A 20916-nucleotide genomic window follows, 5' to 3' on the forward strand; every position below is an offset into this window, starting at 1 on the left:
TCTTTCAGTACTATGTTGTTGAAGCTGACACCCTGGGATCCTTCAAGAAGCTGCTTGATGAGGTTCTTGGATCAATAAGCTACTAACAACCAAACGAGCAAGATGAGCCGAATGGCCTCCTCTCGTTTGTAAACTTTCTTATGTTCTTATTGGGAGGATCTCATCCTGTGCAGCTCTTCTGCTGGTTCTGTGACACCACCTGGTTTCAATAAGCGGTACTTTTAACACACGCTGAAGCACCTGGTAAAGTTAGCGTTCTTAATGTGGTTTGCATATCAAATACCTCCCTCACAGTATTTTGTGATATAATTTGCATACATTTCCACACATTAACATTATTGATTATATTTAAATGACTTGAACGCGTACTTTTTCCACGTGCTAGGTTGCCTGCCACTGGTTAGTGAATACAGCAGTGTACGAAGCAAGCAGTAAAAGGGGCTTAGTTCACAACATCTTACTGCTGTTTAGTGAATGAGAACCATAGTGAAGTCCCGCCAGCACTGACCTGCATTGAGCTCTGCCCAGCACACAACAGGCAATACCAGCGTGCTAGATTACAACTTTATATAGACACTATGTTGGGTGCTGCTGTAGTTCCTTTTCAAATCGAAGATGGCCATCAAACATCGTTTATGGGATATACGCCTGCCTATTGGTAGGTGTCACTGAGCTCTTACTATCAAAGCTGCCTATAGGCCCCCCTTCCCCCGATGACCTCCTTGGTCCCGCCTACCGAGGGGGTGAAATCGTCATGCAGGGAAGGATCGACCTCTTTTCGCTTCTCAAGTTGGTAAGGTAAGACCACCTGTGCTGCATTAAGCCCTCTTTTATTACTTAAAAGTGCTGCGTTGAGCTCGCTGCTAGTTCCCTTGCACTTTGTGCTGAAAGCTGGCTTGCCGCTTTCATGGAATCAGTAGCTCCTAAGTTGTAGCCTTTTTTTTCTCTTTCTAATAGTGTACCTTCAGCATCTGCTCGCTTGTGTTGCAGGCTGCTTTGTCTTTACTGTCTGTCGTCTGTGAGTCGACTGCCTGTGCAGTATTGATTTTAAAGGAGTGAGTGGGTGTCTTTCACCCTTTTTTACTTGGGAGAGTGCTTTTATTTACCGGGGCTAGGCCTGCCTTGTCCCCATTGTCGAGTTAGCCCGCCAGCCTCCTTCTTTGGTTTCAAGCCTGCATGGCCTGTGGGACTAACATCGCGCAGGAAGACAGGCATTACTCTGTGTGCTCGGTGCTTAAGCGCCGAACATGCCACTTCAGCCCTACAGGATTCTGCAGCATCTGCGCGGATTCCTTGTGCGCAGGTGTCTGTGTCCACCCTCAGCCACTCCCCTTCGCCTACAGCGAAATGGGTGAAGAAGCCTCGGCAGGTGCTGGACATTATGGACATGAAAGCCCAGATTGTGGCTGTAGCTGTCGCAGGTGCGGGTGCCTGATGCGGATGTGCTTTTGGACACACCTATATCTCCAGGCCGTACCTTCAGTCCAGCAGTGGAGAAGATCCTGCAGTGGTCTCACTGAGAATGCGAGACGTCTAGGCAGGTGGCCCCGGTCTGGTGCGGGGTAGGCTGAGCGTAAGTAAGTTGATCTATGTTCGTGACAGATCTGCTCCAGGCCTTAGTGCTCCAGACCAAAGTGACAGCCTTGCTGTGCAAGCGCACCATTCATCTCGTAAACCCCACCTCTCATTGGAGGGGTTCTACTCAAGGTACTTTCTGGTGCCGAAGAAGGACGGCTGCTTTCTCCTCATACTGGACCTATGGTTCCTTAACCGGTTTTTGAAACAGAGGAGGTTCCAAATGCTGACTCATCATCACATACTCCAGTCTGTCCGGCCGGGCAAATGTTTACCAGGGTGAACTTGCGGTACACTTATTTTTTCGTTCCAGTTTTGCAGTTTGCCTTTCAAGGCAGCGTTTACGAGTTTTCTGTGCTGTTGTTTGGCCTCTCCCTGGCTCCCGGTACGTTCTCAAAGTGCATATACCTAGCAGCTATTTCTACTTGCCATGCCCCCATTGACTCAGTGTCCCAGGATTTTCTGGCTACCCAGTTTCTCCAAGGCGCTTGGTGGTTGCGCCCTCCTAGGAGGGCTACTCTCCCCGAATGGAGCCTTGAGATTGTACAGGAGGCTCTCACGCAGGCCCTGTTTGAGCCTATATACTCCATTGAGTTGAAGATTCTGTCTATGAAGACAGCCTTCCTCTTGGCTATCACCTCCTTGAAGCAGGTTAGTGATCTGCAGGCGCTGTCTGTGCAGAGCTCCTGCATGCGTATTTGGGATGATGGTAGCAGAGTGTCACTGCGTGCAAACCCTGCTTTCCTCCCCAAGGTGGTTACAGCCTTCCACATTAATCAGTCTGTGGAACTGAAGTCCTTTCATCCACCACCGTTCACTTCGGAGGAGGATAGGAAGTTGAATTTCCTCTGCCTGGTTCAGGCATTGAGATGTACGTGGACAGGAAAAGAGCATTGCATCATTCTGATCAGCTCTTTGTCTGCCACGGGATACAAACCATGGGACAGCCCCTTTCGAAGCAGCGACTGTCGATTGGATTGCGGACACAGTCTCGACTGCATATGATGGTGCTGGCTTACCCCCGCCTGGGCGGGTAGCCACACATTCCACGAGAGGTGTGGCTATGTCATGGGCCCTCTTTAGAGGTTCCTCCATGGCTGAGATTTGTAATGTGGCTAGCTGGGCTACACCGCATACTTTTTCTAGGTTCTATTGCCTTAATGTGATAGATCTCTCATTGCCTTCAATGGGCACAAGGGTCCTTGAGGTTGTATGCTTGCACCGCTGATCTTTGGTCAGGCAGGGCTGAGGCGTCCCTCATGTGCTGTTGTTCTTCCCTCCTTTGCGAAGGCTCTGGTATTTGTTTTCCCATAAACAATGTTTGGTGGTCATCTTTTCTTTCAGGGAACCAGGTTTACGGTAAGTAAACTAACGTTCTCTTACCTGCTGTTTGGCTGTGGTGTTCTGAATGGATTTTGCTGTCTGAGTCATTAGCCTGGTTGGGGCTTGAGCTAGACTGGACACTAGCTTTGTCTGAAAAGGTTAAAAGATGTAGTATGAAACAGAGACTTGCATGACTGACTTGTTTTCAGTGTCAACTTTATTCCTTCATGCAATTTTAGCACTGAAGTATCTGCAAGGAGCATTCAATAAATATTTTTGACTAATAGCTTCAAATCAATTAGAAAATTCACCTTGTATGTGTTATTCATTTAGGAAAATCTGAGACTTCTGAAATGACGGCTATATATATATATATAATAGGTAAGATTCAGTGGGATGGTTTTGTTGCCACTCTGCTCTTTGCTAATACAAAGACACTGTGTTGGATCTCGGAGCAGCCCTGGCTGTGCTCTCACCCTGGGCTTGGCGATGGGTGTGTGTCGTGACAGTGCTCCCACACTGGGCTCTCTCTCCCTCTCTAGTAGCTTCTCTGTGGGCTCTGCTGCCTGCCTCAGCACTGTCCCTGGAGGCTGGTACAGGGACTTCCAGCTCAGACACACCTTGATTGAGCCACTGGGTCGACCAGCGGGGTCTCGCAGAATAAAATCACCTGGGGAAATACCAGAGATACACAGGCAAATACAGACATACACAGGCAAACACACACATACAGAAGCACACAAATACAGAGATATACAGAGTTAGCTACACTATCGTGCTTTGACTGTCAAATACATGTTGATATTCTATCCTTCTTTTACAGCTAGTTTTATTTTCCACAACAGGATTTACATACTGGTGTGTGGTTACCTTCCGCAATGCTCAGTAATGCATTTCAGTGTCTATGCAAAGTGATTTAATCTAATCACAAGTATCTACAAACACTGGTGTGGTATTCTCCTTTTCTGTTAGTTCTGTTTGTTTCACCCAAAACCACAAAGCAATAAAGATTTCCATGTATAAGTGTGGGCTCATCTGCCTGCTAGTTTTATTTAAACATTCAACTACAATTTAAACTCTTAGGAATAACATATCTATTGCAGTGATGTATACAAATACTAAAAGAAACTCAATATATTTAAATGCCAACTAACCCTAACGTTTCAACTAGCCGTCTTTCTCTGTGTCTTCAATTCAATGACAAACGTTTCCACTCAAAGTCTTTGTCGATGTCTTCTTTGAAAAGACTGGGAAAGACTTCAGGTTGTAACGTCTGTCATTAAATTGAAGATATGCAGAAAGATTTCTAGTGGAAAGGTTGTCATTGAATTGAGAAACTGAGAAAGATTTTAGTATTTCTAAGACTCATGGCAATATTTTGTTGGCTGCACTCGAAGCTCTCACTGTGCTAATGTATGATAAGTGGTTACCTCTGACGTCCTTGCCCAGCGCGAGAGAGATGAGGGGCACACTGGCCTTGCCCAGGTAAGCTGTCTGCTCAGAGTCCGCGTCGTCAAAAATGTAGATCCACAGCGACTCGAACCTCAGGTACCTGTGGAGGTCAAAGGTCATGGGGAGGTGGAAGGTCGCCTGATCTCTGAAGACGGGATCGGCACTGCAAGGGATGATGGGCGAGTCGTGGTCCGGCAGGTTGTAGAGATTGTACACCACATAGGCATCCGGAAGTAGTCCCGGCCAGCGAGCGCTCAGCCCGCTGCAGCTCTCCACGCACACCTCCAGCTCGCACGAGATCCCTCCACCGCCACCCCCCAGGGCATGCTGGGAGGACAAGGAGCGGCTTTCCTGTAATGAAACTAGGCTATGAATTGTCCAATCAACGAATAAGAAATGTCTATTCCACTGTTTTATATTATGTGTGTGTGGGTAATGCAAGGCTGTGTTTATGCGCTGCGAGTGTCGATATAACCCACAAACAGACACTCGAGTCCTGAAACTTTGTTATATACAGCTTTATTATTAATATACAATTTACAATTCCAGCTGTATTTGTTTTCTAATCATTCAACTTTATTTAGTCCACTGTCCTCTTCATTGAAAAGAGGGAGCAGCTTGATGAAGAGAACACTGTAAGTGGTGATGTCACCGTCTTGAACGGATTTTGGAGTGTAATGGAATTCTAATATGGTGCCTCTGATGTGATTGCATAAAGATGCATCACTGTGGATATGGGGAACACAGCATGGTAGAAACTCAATGTGTTTGATGTCTAGTTTTTCTTTTAAATTCCTCTACTAAAAATATCCTCATCCAAGTCAAAGTTGACATAAAAGTTTACTTCCATCTCATTTAAATGATACACAGCATGCTTAGTAATAGAATGTATTCGCGTTGCAGACAACGCAATACAAAAGACTTTAATGACATAAAAAAAATCATGTAGTGGTAGAATTACAGCTTCCTTATGGTTTTAGTCATGGTGCTGTATTATAGACTTGATTGAAAATACATTTAATGAACAATGCAGTCGCTGCACATCCCACAATAAAGCAGACATACAGTGTCTTTAGGAAGTATTCACCCACCTTGGATATTTTCAGTTTGTTGTGTTACAACCTGAAATCTTGATGTATTTAAATTGGATTTTTTTTCCTTTGATTTACACAGCCTACTCAATACTTTGAAGAGGCAAGACAATTTTTATTGTGAAACAACAGTTAATGAAAAAAAAAAAAACTGTCTTTTTCAACTGGTAAGTGTCTACCATGTTTGCACACCTGGATCGTGCAATATTCGTCCATTCTTCTTGGCAAAATTGTTCAAGCTCTGTCAAGTTGGTCCCCATCGTTGGTGAACAGCAATACCCTCAATCAGATTCAAGTCCGGGCTTTGACTGGGCCACTCTAGGACGTTCACTTTCTTGTTTTTAAGCCACTCCAGTGTCACTTTGGCTGTGTGCTTGGGGGTCATTGTCCTGCTGAAAGGTGAATCTTCATCCCAGTCTTAGGTCTTTTGCAGACTGAAGCAGGTTTTCCTCAAGGATTTGCCTGTATTTAGCTCCATCCATTTGCCCTCTACCCCGACAAGCTTCCCAGACCTTGCCAATGAAAAGCATCATCACTGCATGATGCTGCCACCACCATGCTTCACAGTAAGGATGGTGTTACCTGGGTGATGTGCTGTGTTGGGTTTGCACCAGACATAACGCTTTGCATTTAGGGCAAATGGTTCAATTTTTGTTTCATGGGACCACAGAATCTTCTGCCACATCTTTTCAGAGTCTCCCGCATGCCTTTTTGCAAATTCCAAGCAGGATTTTACACAGGCTTTTTTCAGAAATGGCTTCCTTCTTGCCACTTTTCCATACAGGCCAGATTTGTGGAGTACCTCAGCTATTGTTGACACATGGACAGTTTCTCCCATCTCAGCCATGGAATGATGTAAGTCTTTCGGAGTTGTCATTGGCCTCTTGGTGCCTTCTCTGACCAGTACCCTTCTTACCTGGCTGCTCAGTTTGGGAGGACGGCCTGCTCTAAGCAGATTCTGGGTGGTGCCGTATACCTTCCACTTCTTAATGATCGACTTGACTGTGCTCCAAGGGATATTCAATGCCTTTGAAATCTTTTTATACCACACCCCTGATCTGTGCATTTCCATAACTTTATCCCAGAGTTGTTCTGAAAGCTCCTTGGTCTTCATGGTAGTATCTTTGCTTTGAATGCACTACCCAACTGTGGGACCTTATAGAGACAGGTGTATTTAATCTGAAATCATGTGAACCACTTTTATTGCACACAGATGGACTCCATTTAACTCATTGTGTGAATTCTGAAGGCAATTGGCTGCACCCAAGCTTATTTAGGAGTGTCACAGCAAAGGGGGTGAATACTTATCTAATGAAGACTTTTCAGGTTTTTATTTTTAATTGATTTGCTTTTTCACCCCCCCCCCCCCCCCCCCATTTTTTCACACATTGAAAGTGTTGAGTAGGTTGTGTAAATCAAAGGGAAAAAAATTTAAATGCATCAAGATTTCCAGTTGTGACACAACTAACTGTGAAAACATCCAAGGGGGGTGAATACTTCCTATAGGCAGTGTATTTGTTTTAATGGTGTTTTTGCAGGTTATGGGTTGTCTTCTTATCCCTGTGTCTAACCTGCAGCCAGTCTCTGTGGGAGGACAGGTACCCCAGCGCTGTCATCCTGTCCCGGTGCAGTCTCACTGTGCGCTCCACAGGTATCCTGAGACGCAGCCAGTACTCCAGAACCCCACAGCTCTGACCCCGAGAACCTGACAAAGACCACAGTATAAGTCATACAGCCAGTTTCTCCACACTATAGCGCCCCCTACTGGCCAGGCACATCGGCAGAGCTGGCCTTTGTCCTCCAGGGGTCGGTGGCTCAATCCGTTGTAATTGACCACTACACAGCTTGCTCGGTCTCCCCACTACAGAGCTTGCTCGGTCTCCCCACTACACAGCTTGCTCTGTCTCCCCACTACACAGCTTGCTCTGTCTCCCCACTACACAGTTCCCAGAATTTTGAAGTAGTTATTGTGCTAAATATAAGAATATCCAAAATATTTACAGTAAGTACAGAAGGAATGATTGACAGCAACAAAAAAACACATAACTTGCACATTTGCTTAACACAAGAAAAGCATTTCTTCACACATTTGCACTCTTATGAGGACCTGAATCAAGCTAACAAAAAAAAAAAAAACAATAACAAACGCAGCACAGGCAAGCACATGCAATTCAATGCAACAACCACAACAAACAGTTCTTACTGAATGAACAATATTAACAGAAGAGCGTACATTTAAACTTCTTCCCCCATGAATTCATTGACTAAGGTTGCCATGTTCTGCCAGTTTAAAGCAAAAATCAAAACAAAAATAAAAAAAACGTGGGCTACGAGCTCAGCAGCAAAAGAGTATTAGCATTTAAAAATAATATCCAAGTTCAAAATTATTAAACTGTGTTTATCTCATGCATTTGAGAGAAGTATAGCAATGGGACCTTCTGAGATTTAGCATTCAAATTAAATCTTCCTTCTTCATTAGTTTGTAATCCACAAGGGAAAGATAGGCATGGCAATGCAGGTACACAGAGACAGTGTAGTGAATCAAAAAAGCATGTTCAGAGAAACAGAGCGAGTCAGCTCTCTCTGAACTGAGTTAACCTGATCTTAACCGAACTTGTTCTTTTCAACGAACACACAAACAGACCTGAATGAAACTAGCATACATCCTTTTTTAAAAGATGCGAGGCGGGCAAATATCTCTCAGTTTAACAAATCAGAGACACAACAGATACAGTAAAAATACTAATAATATAAGTTAAAAAAATAAATAATTACCTGGCCAGGCAAATTGTAGTCTGTACTAGAACCTGCAATTTGACGTGCTTATTGCGTCACTAAAAATATGCAGCAAATGCCACATAGACCCCACTGGAAGTATGAGGGTTTAATTCCATAATAGGATTTGATTTTAACTACGTTTACTCTACCATACTTCTTAGACTGGCCACCCCATTGAATTTTCTAATTTACAGGCCACATTCTCTTTAGAACATATCAGATTGGTGTGCAGTCTTCTTTGTTCAAGACTGAGCAGATTCAATCCTTTTAGCATGTCTGCATACGACCGGAATAATTCTGGTTGCTCTTCTTTGCACTTTTTCTAGAGTAGCGATATCCTTTTTGTAGCGAGGTCACCAGAACTGAACACAATATTCTAAATGCTTATTCTTACTAATGCATTATAAAATTTTAACATAAGAACATAAGAAAGTTTACAAACGAAAGGAGGCCATTCAGCCCATCTTGCTCGTTTGGTTGTTAGTAGCTTATTGATCCTAGAACCTCATCAAGTAGCTTTTTGAAGGACCCAGGGTGTCAGCTTCAACAACATTACTGGGGAGTTGGTTCCAGACTCCCACAATTCTCTGTGTAAAAAAAGTCCCTCCTATTTTTTGTTCTGAATGCCCCTTTATCTAATCTCCTGTGATCCCTGGTACTTGTTTGATTTTTCAGGGTGAAAAAGTCCCTTGAGTTGAGACATTGTTTTAGAATTTTGAATGCTTGAATCAGATCGCGCATATTCTTATTTGTTCAAGACTGAATAGATTCAATATGACATGCCTTTTAAACCCAGAACAATTATTGTCTCTCTTCTTTGCGCTCTTTCTAGCACAGCAATATCCTTTTTGTAGTGAGGTGACCAGAACTGAACATAATATTCTAGATGAGGTCTTACTAATGTATTGTAACATTACTTCCCTTGATTTAATTTCAACACTTTTCATTATATATCTGAGCATTTTGTTGGCTTTGTTTACAGCTTCCCCACATTGTCTAGAGGAAGACATTTCTGAATCAACATAAACTCCTAGGTTTTTATAGCTTCCTTCTTCAATTTCCGTATTTCCCATAGCCTTGGTTTTGTTGTGTTGTTTTTCTGTATGCTACTCATCCTGTTTTCCTGCTCTATGAACCCTACCTGTTAAGGTGGCAGTGCTGTGGACCCTGTCTGTCCTGCTCTCCAGCACCTCTGACAAGCTGATCTGGCTGGCAGCAAGGGTGATAAAGTCGGTCCCGCAGACCTGATGTACCTCCAGCCTGGCCGAGGCTCTGCGGAGGTACTGCAGGAAGGGCTCCTCCATTGACACAGGGTACTGGGAGGTGAAGTTGTACACCGGCTGGGTCCCTCGCACCACCGGTGTGGCCTGGGTTTCAAAATCGTAAAAGGTGTATGTGCAGAAGGTCATGGGGTCATCATCGCCCATGATCCTCAGCCCCTCTGGAGTGAAGTAAGCCCCGCCCACATGGAGTTCGAACAGGTTCTCTCCCCGCCGAAGTGAGATGGTATCTTCCAGGTCACCCCCGCTTGTTCCAGTTGGTACGTCCAGTTTGGGTCTGAGGTGTCGGGAGCCATAGGCAATGTCCTTTAGCTGGGCTGTATGGAGAAAAGTACCATGCTGATTTAAATCAAGGGAAGTAATGTTAAAAATCTGCAATGCATTAGTATGACCTCATCTTGAATATTGTGTGCAGTTCTGGTCACCTCGCTACAAAAAGGATATTGCTGCCCTAGAAAGAGTGCAAAGAAGAGCGACCAGAATTATTCCTGGTTTAAAGGCATGTCATATGCAGACAGGATAAAATAATTTATTCTTGAACAAAGTAGACTACACAGCGATCTGATTCACCCTTTCCATACTCTCACAATTTCTGTGTGAGAAGTGTCTCCTACCCTCTGGTTTAAATCTGTGCTGGTTTCTGTGCTTCTGTATTGCTTGAGGTTAACTATATAAACTCCTTTTAAGATTTTAAAGACCAACCATTTCACCTCAAAATGTTCTTTGTTCTAGACTAGATTCAGTTCTTTCAGCCTATTTTTGTAGCTCATGTCTTTAAGTCCTGGGATTAGTCTGGTTGCTCTTTCCTGGACTCCCTCCTGGGCCACAATACCCCTTTGGTGCTGTGGGGACCAGAACTGAACACAGTACAACTTGGCATACTTGGGATTGAGATGAACAAGACAATTTCTTTGTATTGATTAATTTTTCCCATGCCTTTTAATGTATTATTGTGTTTCCCCCACAGAACTGTGACAATGTACACATTAATCAAGTTTCAAATAAACAGAAATCTGGGAGTTGGGCGTGGCCTAATACTTTGTCTCTCCTCGTGATACGTGTTCGATTCCCAGGATTTTAGTTTGTTTCTTTCTGACCCTGCCCAGTAGGTAGTCTATGGTCACATGACAATGTAATATAATAAGCTGTAAACTCCTGTAGCTGATATAGATCAGTGAAAGGCTTGGTGTGTCTGTATGTGTCTGCTCTCACCCTCCATAGTGTGGATCCGCTTTTCTCTGAGTTCCAGCAGCCGAGTGCTCTGCTCCTGCTTCCTCTCACTCTCCTCCTTGTCAGCCTCCGCATTCCTCATCACTGTCTGTAGCTCCGTCTGAGAAAGACACAGATGGTCATTTTTAGGATGGCTTTGGGCCGTCTAAGGTCTTTATTCTGCAGTGTAAACGCACACAGCCGACTCTCAGCTGTCCTAGAAACGGGCAACTAAAGACTAAAGCCAGCTTAGGTCCGTCCGAAAGGCAGTGTACACTCACCCGACTTTAGGACGACTCACACACAACATGAGGGCCGCTCGGCTCCTCCCCCATGGAAACTAAACAGGAAGCAGTGCCATTGAAGCGTCACAAAAAGAAGAACGATTTAAGACATAAGCATCCTGAATATTTGAATTTATTGACTGTTTATATTAGGGAATATTTGTAGCTATCTACGTTTTGTTATTAAGTTGTCGTCAAAAGCGTACATACCCCAAATATCCACACATTGGGCTGTGTAAACTTCTGCAGATAACTTTTCTGCTTTGTTAAACAGGTGCAGACGCCAGTGGACGTCAAAGAAACACAAGTGTAATATTTGAGTATATTGGTGAGAATTATTTAAAAAAATATATTCAAAACTGTCCTGTATTGTGTTTTTCCCAGTTATTTTATTGTAAACCACTTATTATTGGTTTAGTTTCAAACATACTTTAACACACAGTCTTTTTGTTGTTTGTTTTTACTGTTATTTAAATCAATATTTTGATTGTACCAATGATTAGCTTAAACACGGAATAGTTTTTTCACAACCACGGTGTGAACTGGGGAGAGCAAGAGAGAAGAGCAGTTATAGCATTTTGGGATAAACTCAAATCCACAGTGCACTAAGCAAAAACACAAAATAAATACATATACCGAGAAATGCCACTGATCAATAAAAAAAAAAGTCCATAATGTCAAAGTGAAAAAATCTACAAATTGTTCTAAATTAATTACAAATATAAAATGGAAAATAATCGTTTGCATAAGTATTCACCCCCTTTGCTATGACACACCTAGATAAGCTCTGGTGCAACCGATTGTCTTTAGAAGTCACATAATTAGTTGAATGGAGTCCACCTGTGTGCAATTGAGGTGTTTCACATGATTTCAGGTTAAATACACCTGTCTCTGGGAGGTCCCACAGTTGGTTAGTACATTTCCTAACAAAAACTACATCATGAAGACGAAGGAACATTCAAAGCAAATCCGGAACAAGGTTCTTCAAAAGCACCAATCAGGGCTAGGATATAAGAACATTTCCAAGACATTGACTATCCCCTGGAGCACAGTAAAGTGCATTATTAAGAAATGGAGAGAATATGGCACAACTGTGAATCTATCTAGAACAGGCCGTCCTCAAAAACAGAGTATCCGGGCGAGAAGGGCACTAGTCAGGGAGGCCACCAAGAGGCCTATGGCAACTCTAAAGGAGATACAGTCTTCCACGGCTGAGCTGGGAGACACTGTACATATGTCAACAATAGCCCGGGTGCTTCACAAAACTGGCCTTTATGGGTGAGTGGCAAAAATAAAGCCATTGTTGAAAAAAAAATCACATCAAATCTCAGCTAGAGTTTGCCAGAAGGCATGTGGGAGATTCTGAGACCAAGTGGAAGAAGATTCTGTGGTCTGATGAGACCAAAATAGAGCTTTTTGGCCTCAATGCTAAGCGCACATCATCCTAAGAACACCACTTCCCTACCGTGAAGCATGGTGGTGCCAGCATCATGCTATGGGAATGCTTCTCTGCGTCAGGGCCTGGAAGTTGAAAATTGCTGTTCACCAAAGGTCCCGATCCAACTTGACGGAGCTTGAGCAATTTTGCAAAGAAGAATGGGCAAAAATTGCAGTGTCCAGACGTGCAATAGAATCATGGCTGTAATTGCTGCCAAAGTAGTCTATACCAAATATTGACTCAAGGTGGTGAATACTTATGCAATCAATTATTTTCTGTTTTGTATTTGTTTAGAAAAATTTGTAGATTTTATTTTTCAATTTGCAAAAACTCCAAATTAAATTACACAATTAAGTAACACAATAAAGTGTGGAAAAGTCAAAAGGGGGATGAATACTTTTGAGAGCCACTGAATTTTGAACACAAACGCGTCTTTATTATTGGAGTTATAAACAGCAAATTTACTTATCTTACTGAAGGTGAAATCCTTTACATAACAAATGGGTCAGGAACCACTATGTTGTGTCAAACACTGTGTAATAGGGCGAGGAGCCCTGTACAGTATTGTTTGTTTATTTTTAGAACAGGGTCTCCCCTCCGCCCCTGTGATATTTTGTTTGTTTATTATGATTTATTTATTGTGCTTATGACTGTGAAAGCAGTGTTATTGTGTATTTGTATTTATTTTTTAAATGTATTGACAGTGTAGCTGCGTTTTTGTTATGGTTTTGTTTGGGTGTGTTCTGGCAGAGGTAAGGTTGGCAACTCGTCCTCTGCCAGGAATAATTAAAAACCTTGTGCAGAAGGTGGCCATCTCCCAAATTAATTAAGTGATTAATTTGTTGCTAATCGGGAGATGGTCACCTGCATAAAAGCCTGCAGCTCTCTGAACTCCGGGGGGGGAAGGGGAGTAGAGCGAGAGGAGAGAGAAAAATAAAATAAATGTAGGATCAGTGAAGGTGAAAAGTCGTCATCCCGTCAGTGGTCGTTATGACATCACCAAACACGCATTGTAATTTAGATGGTACGCACGCACATTCAGACCTAAGCCGTCTTGGGCACAACCGCAGTGTAAACGCGACGTGAAAAATGACAAGAATCTCTGCTATCAGTTTGAGTCGGCTTAGGTCTGAGGTGGCAGTGTAAACGCAGCAAGAGACACACACACACACACACACACACAGAGGCATACACAGAGACACACACAGACGAGAGAGACACAAATACACAGACAGACACAGACACAAGCATACACACACGCATACAGACACAGAGACACACACAGCACAGACACACACACACGCAGACACACAGACAGATACAGACACACGTACACACAGAACATAAACAGACAGACATCACTGATCATCATATTTAATACAGTGTGTGTGAGCACCTGATAGTCCTTGTTGATCTTGTGTTGCAGGATCAGCATGTTTCTGGTTTTCTCCAGTTCCAGGATCGTCTCTGCATGGGAGGCCTGGAGCTCCCTAAACGAGCGTGAAAGATCCTCCCCCTTCCCACAACCCTCCTCTTTCTGTAGGGAGTCTTCTAGCTGCTCGTTAGCTCTCTGTAGTCGGAATGTCTAAGTGATCGAAAACAGTTTCTTTACAGTGCCTTTGATGAGAGGTATCTTCAGAAAGATACTGTGGGTGTAAGCAGCTCACAAAATATTTGCTATCATTCTGAATGCTTCTTATTGCAATTAATTCAAGGCATTTTTTGCTAAGTTTGTGTTAAGGTGCTTTCACCTGAGGTCAGGAGCTGCTCTTCTAGTTACCTTTCATTTATATATGTAACCTAGCCTAGACCAGCCAAAGTGTCTTTATAGAGGTAAGAGCTATCCAGTGATTTGATATTTTGGATTATTTTGTTTTGCTGGCAGTACACTAGCTATCTACTAGATGATGCTGGCATTATATAAATAGCAGGCAGCTAGAACTGAAGGGCAGCTCCTGAAGTTAACACAGACTTGTCAATACGTGTTTCCTAGTTAAGTAATTGCCATAGTAACCACTTAGAATGACGGAGGGGGGGATTCAACTTGAGTTCTTTTTTCAGCCTTGAGTTCTTTTTTCCCTGAGGCCACTTTAATGACTAAATGTAAAAAAAAAAATATATATATATATATATATATATATATATATATATATATATATACGATGACTATCTTATTATCTACTGGGATTCAAAAAAGAAACCGTAGCAAGGTAGTTTTGTCGGATCAATCAAACATAAATCCTCAATTGAGATGACAGATTGTCTCTCTGGAGGCTGGACACCAGCGCTCTGGCAACAGCCCTCTTTCCATCCATGTATCAGGCAAGTTTGTAATTTACTCAGTAAAATTTCTACAAAAAAAGTATGTGTGTGTGTACACTATGTATGTGTGTGTGTGTGTGTGTGTGTGTCTATATACAGTATATATGATTTTTGTTTCATGGGACCACAGAATTTTTTGCCACATCTTTTCAGAGTCTGCCAATGCCTTTTTGCAAATTCCAATGTTTTTTTTTTTCAGAAATGGCTTCCTTCTTGCCATCTCTTCCATACAGGCCAGATTTGTGGAGCACCTGAGCTATTGTTGACACATAGACAGTGTCTCCCATCTCAGCCATGGAACTCTGTAGGTCTTGCACAGTTGTCATTGGCCGCTTGGTGTCTTCTCTGACCAGTACACTTCTTACCTGGCTGCTCAGTTTGGGAGGACGGCCTGCTCTAAGCAGATTCTCGGTGGTGCCGTATACCTTCCACTTCTTAATGATTGACTTGACTGGGCAAAGCTAACATCCCGCAAGAGGATAAACATACCCTCTGTAAGCGGTGCTTGGGCATCCAGCATGTTAACTTGGCCCTCAAGAGGGATGTGGCCTGCTGCATCTGTGAGGCTTTTCAGCCCTGGGTGAAAGAAGCTTGTTTGGAGAAGGCCACGAGGTTGTGCTCTGCATCCTCTATGGCCGGATTGTCGGTGGCTCTTGGAGCCCCAGAGCCCCTCCTCCATGACCTGTCCCAGGACCCCCTGCTGGGCATTCCAGATGCGCAGGCCTCCCGCAGTCGCTCCCCATCTCCGCAAGGAAGAAGGGTGGTGTGTTCCAAGCAGGCGAGGGTCATCATGGACCTCAAAACTCAAGTGGCCCAGGTCCTGGAGCTCTTGACCAAACAGGCAATGGCGGCCCCAGCCTCCGTCGCATCCCAAATTGCCCCCCCTCCCCCAGGAGAGTTCAGGGTGGATGAGAAGAGGAGTCCCAGCTGTGGTCGATGCAAAAAGAGAAATGGCTTCCGTGGAATGACAGTTTTACATCCCAGGAAGGGGCCTTTCGGCAGCTCTGGTATAGAGAGCTCAGCGATACCTATCCAATGAGCAGGCATATCCCATACATAATGTGGTCGTATTCTCTTTCAGGGAACCAGGGTTATGGCAAGTAACCCAATGTTTTCCATACTGTTTTTTGGTCTGAATTTGCTTGTGTGCATAAGTTTTAGTGTGTTAAAAAGTTAGATGGAAAAAGGGCTAGTGTTAAGGTCATGTGATTGCTCTGCTGGCAGATGTGATATTAACCGATTGCAATATGTCAGTATTTAAAAAAAAAATGACAAGCTTTTGGGATATTAATTTGTCATGTATTCGTAGAATGCTGTTCTCGTTTATGCGTTGCAGTTACATTTGTACTAAGTTGAGATGCAGGCGTGTTTTTTTATAGAATCGATTTCATACAAACTTTTGTGCTCGATGATAACATGAATTTAAAAATCCAGTGATGCCTATGATATGATAAATACTTTTTTAAGACTAATTTTAAGCAATTAATATGTTTCAATATTAACTAAATCGAGATATTAATCAAATGAATGAATCTTGTTACATATTTGATTTATTAAAATGGCTGGATATACTGTTACTGGATTGATTACTGTCTTTTTCACAGTCATCGTAAAACAACGTCACAATATGTTTTGTTTGGGGGGGGGTAAAAGAAGAGGCTTTTGACAGTTTCGGGGCCCAGTAAATCCTAGTGTTGGCACTGATTGCAAACACCATTAAAAGATAAGGGACCGTAAAAACAAACAAACAAAGTTATTCAATTTTAAACTATTTACTTTAATAACATATTTGCTATAACGTTTGTAACAAAAAAGAATAATAGATAAAAATAGAAAAATGCATACATAAGACATTCTGTATATTCTTACACCCACTGGGGCAGAATGTTCTGGGGTACATTTGACCCGTTCCACCCTGGTGTTCCAGCTGCACTTAGAGACATGTTTGAGAGCTCTATTTAGGGCACAGCGGTAAACTTTTTTAAAAGTCCCCAGGATGTGACGACTGAAAGAGAAAATGTTTCTAAAGTGATTCTTAACAACAAGAGGAATATATTAGTGAAGACAACTCCTTCAGAAGCTTTTTTTTGCCTCTTCTTACCTTTATTTGCATGAGCGTCTCACTGAGGTCTTCTAGACTCAGGTCACATTCCTGAGAAGAGAAAACGGACAAGTCAGCTGAAACTGCAGTGACTCTCAATCCTGTTCACTTTGACACTGCAGTAGACTTCCTTCTTGGTGTCTTTGTTAGCTTACTGCATTCTAAAACTATTTAATTTCATTAAAGCTACAGAAAGACAATCAGTGCCCCACAATCCCGCTCAGTTTGATGCTAAGGCAGGCAGGCAGACAGACATACAGGGAGGCAGGCAGGCAGGCAGCGTCCCACAATTGAATTGGACAGTACATGATTTCCATTACATGAGAGTAGATGTTAAACTTCATGCTGATTTGAACTCGGCTTTCGCTAAGATAAGCACCAACTAAGACGTAGCTTTACAGTAAACTAATGTGATCCATCTGCATCTCCATCCATTTGCGTTGCTTTCCATCTGTTGATGTAGATATCCTTCTGTCTGATGTTGATTGCTGAAGTGTAATGCTGGCTCCAGGGATCAGCTTATTTTGCCTCCCCAGCGCATCAGCACACACACTGGCTGCGATGCTGGCTCCGGGGATCAACCACAGTGCGGTCTCCCAAGCGCATCAGCATGACAACCGTCTGGATTGCGCTAAGAATGGTACATCTCTGGGGTCTTCAAGTGGGCACCTTCCATCCTCTGTGTTTCATCGACTAGCCCACAACACCTCAAGAGGGCTCAACAGTGATTCTGGTGCCCCAGTATCACCCCCCTCCATCCCCCACTCAGCTCAGCCCAGTTTACTTACCTGTATATCAGCGTTGCTTTCTTTCTATTGTGCTTGAGATCCCCATCCAAAATCTTTCCATCTCAACCACAGCCAGTTGCTGCTCTTTTCTGCTGCTTCAGGTAAGTTCTTCACTGTGCAACGCAACTCTTGGCCACTGAACCCGACGTCTCTGAGAAACCGGGTTGTAGAGTGTGCCACAAATCCTCGACAACCCACCTCCACTGGGTAAACTCGGACTCTCCATCCTCGCTGTTCCGCTTCAGCAGCTAGTTGAGCATATCAAAGTTTCTTCCTCTCATACGCCTCATCCATAGCATCTTCCCATGTCACTGTTAACTATCAGATGAACAAGGCCTGCTGATCCAGACCACAAGACAATGTCTGGTCGAAGGTTAGTGGTAGCAATCTCAGGTGGAAAAATAAGCCGTTGACCAACATCTGCCAGCATCTTCCAGTCTCTTAGCAGCCTCCAGTTGTCCTGAGCGAGGCTTGATTTTAACACCTTTTCTTGGTGGTTGCTCTCGTGGGTGGAGGAATATTGTCTTTTGTGTGTAATGCTTTGATAGAACTGGTGGCAACTTATTGGTCAGGTTACACTTGTCTTCCAATGCCAAGGCCAAACATCACAGCATCTGGTCATGGTGCCGAAACTGACTGATGCTTGTAGAATCCTTTTCTTTTTGTATAAAGACTCCACCTGCTCGGGTCCATGCTCTTGGTACAACCTGTTTTTCCCATGCAACTTTCATCAATTTCCACAGGATTCATAGAACTCCAGAAGCACTCTTGTATACTCTGTATGGAACTCCATTAGACCCTGGAGATGATGAAGCCCTTGCTTTTCACAGCTTGCTCTACTTCTTTCCACTTAGGTGCACAGTCCTCCATTTGGTATTCGGGTGGATTGATAGGTAGAATATCTGAAGGAATTGACATAGGCTCCTGCCTTTTTGAATCTGTATGTGTTTCCTCCAAATATCTCTCCAGCTCAAACTTAGATGATTTTAGTGTGCCATTTCTCTCGCTGGTGAATATCTTCTTTACAAATTTGAACGGATCTTTATAAAAGTTAGTTCTCACACGCTCCTTCTTTTTGTAACGTTTCCGTAGGCGCTCAGCTCTGCGCAATGTTGCAAGCTTATCTTTTATGACCCTTTGTAATAGATTGACTCTCTCCTTCTGACTTTGTTCTGCTCTTCTCCATTGCTTCCTCAACTGCCTCCTTTCTCTATCTAAGCGTTCAATCTCCTGCTGCCGTCTAGACTTTCCAGGAATAGTTTGTACTTTTTCATTCCTTTTTTTTCAATTCCAAACCTCTCATATGCGTAGATGATGTCCCCAAATGTATCCAGCTTCTTTTCAACTGTTCCATTTAACCTTTCCAAAGTAAAACAGAGATCCATGTTTACTGTGTCCCATGCAGTTTTCTCTCAAGCTCTTGGCCATTTAACTCCAGGCTTGTGCCCATTGAGGTTCTTATCTCTCTTACACTGGTTCATCTGACCGGGTTCACAAGGATCATTAGGTTCATCACTAGTTGTATCCACGCAAGTCCTCCTCTCATCTATGACAGGGGTGCTGATATCCTGCGAACTGTGGTCTGCTTCCTGCCGCTGGATTTCATTTGACTGACTTGAGTGACTTCGTAAGAAGTACTGATCAATGCCCTTCTCCCTCAAGCATTTCATTCTCCCTTGATGAATCTTCAAACCCCTGACCATTGTCGCCTTGCTCCAGCCGCAGACACAAACCTGTATATAATGCAGCGATGTAGTGGTAAATAGAAAAGTTGGTAAATGCCCCTGGTTGGACCTCGAGGTTAACCATTGTTTCTGGGTTTTTTAATTGGGTTTGGACATTTCTGGCACTCATTGAGTTGCATGCACGAGCATATTAAAATAGTGCCACAGGGAATTCATTATGGTATGCTGTGAAGTTAACTGTGGTTTATTGACAGCCCTAAACAGAACATTAGCAGAAAATAAACAACAAATCACAGAACACTTGCACACACACACAAACAGAACACGCAATCCAGAAGCCATGCCCCCTGCTTGCGCTGCAATTCTGAATCAGTCTCGCTCGAAGCAACACAACATACTCACCATTAAAATATCTTGTCTTTAACCCAGGAGTTGCATATTACAGGAGAGTAAAAGTTACTTTTTTCTTTTTACTCTGTAACTTGAATAATAAACGGAGGTATAAAGAATGGAGTTACAGTGGCTCTCAAAAGCATTCACCCCCTTGGACTTTTCCACATTTTATTGTGTTACAACATGGAATCAAAATGGATTTAATTAGGAGTTTTTGCCACTGATCAACACAAAAAAGTCCATAATGTCAAAGTGAAAAAATCTACAAATTGTTCTAAATTAATTACAAATATAAAACAGAAAATAATTGATTGCATAAGTATTCACCCCCTTTGCTATGACATGCCTAAATATGCTCTGGTGCAACCAATTGTCTTTAGAAGTCACATAATTAGTTGAATGGAGTCCACCTGTGTGCAATTAAGTGTTTCACATGATTTCAGGTTAAATATACCTGTCTCTGGGAGGTCCCACAGTTGGTTAGTACGTTTCCTAACAAAAACTACATCATGAAGGCAAACAAACATTCAAAGCAAATCTGGAATAAGGTTCTTCAAAAGCACCAATCAGGGGTAGGATATAAGAACATTTCCAAGGCATTGAATATCCCCTGGAGCACAGTAAAGTCCATTATTAAGAAAAGCTGAGAATCCGGGCGAGAAGGGCACTAGTCAAAGAGGCCACCAAGAGGCCTCTTCCACTGTGAGACACTGTGCATACAGCAACAATAGCCCAGGTGCTTCACAAAACTGGCCTTTATGGGAGAGTGGCAAAAAGAATGGGAATGCTTCTCTGCGTCAGGGCCTGGAAAGCTTGTGAAGATAGAGGGCAAAATGGATGTAGCAAAGTACAGAGAAATCCTGGAGGAAAGCCTGCTGAAGTCTATAAGAGACCAGAGACTTGGGAGAAGATTCATCTTCCAGCTGGACAATAACCCCAAACATACAGCTGCCAAAGGTGCCTCTACCAAATATTGACTCAAGAGGTTGAATTCTTATACAATCAATTATTTTCTGTTTTGTATTTGTAATTAATTTAGAACAATTTGTAGATTTTATTTTTCACTTTGACATTATGGACTTGTGTTGATCAGTGGCAAAAACTCCTAATTAAATCCATTTTGATTCCATGTTGTAACACAATAAAATGTGGAAAAGTCCAAGGGGGGGGTGAATACTTTTTAGAGCCACTGTGTGT

General features: G+C 43.0%; 1 protein-coding gene across 1 annotated transcript in view; it reads right to left on the reverse strand.

Annotated features, from left to right (window-relative positions):
* The window catches only part of rpgrip1 (RPGR interacting protein 1), a 58131-nt gene that overhangs the window by 11887 nt on the left and 25328 nt on the right, over positions 1-20916 (reverse strand). Inside the window, exons 14-21 of the mRNA XM_041236724.1 lie at positions 16854-16904; positions 13827-14015; positions 10712-10829; positions 9361-9816; positions 7013-7146; positions 4329-4701; positions 3375-3568; positions 2959-3048 (exon numbers count right to left, since the gene is read on the reverse strand). Of these exons, the coding sequence (XP_041092658.1) occupies positions 2959-3048; positions 3375-3568; positions 4329-4701; positions 7013-7146; positions 9361-9816; positions 10712-10829; positions 13827-14015; positions 16854-16904 (1605 nt within the window). The remainder of the gene's footprint in view (positions 1-2958; positions 3049-3374; positions 3569-4328; positions 4702-7012; positions 7147-9360; positions 9817-10711; positions 10830-13826; positions 14016-16853; positions 16905-20916) is intronic.

The sequence above is a fragment of the Polyodon spathula genome, chromosome 42 (genome assembly GCF_017654505.1).
Source record: "Polyodon spathula isolate WHYD16114869_AA chromosome 42, ASM1765450v1, whole genome shotgun sequence".
Lineage (NCBI taxonomy): Eukaryota > Metazoa > Chordata > Actinopteri > Acipenseriformes > Polyodontidae > Polyodon > Polyodon spathula.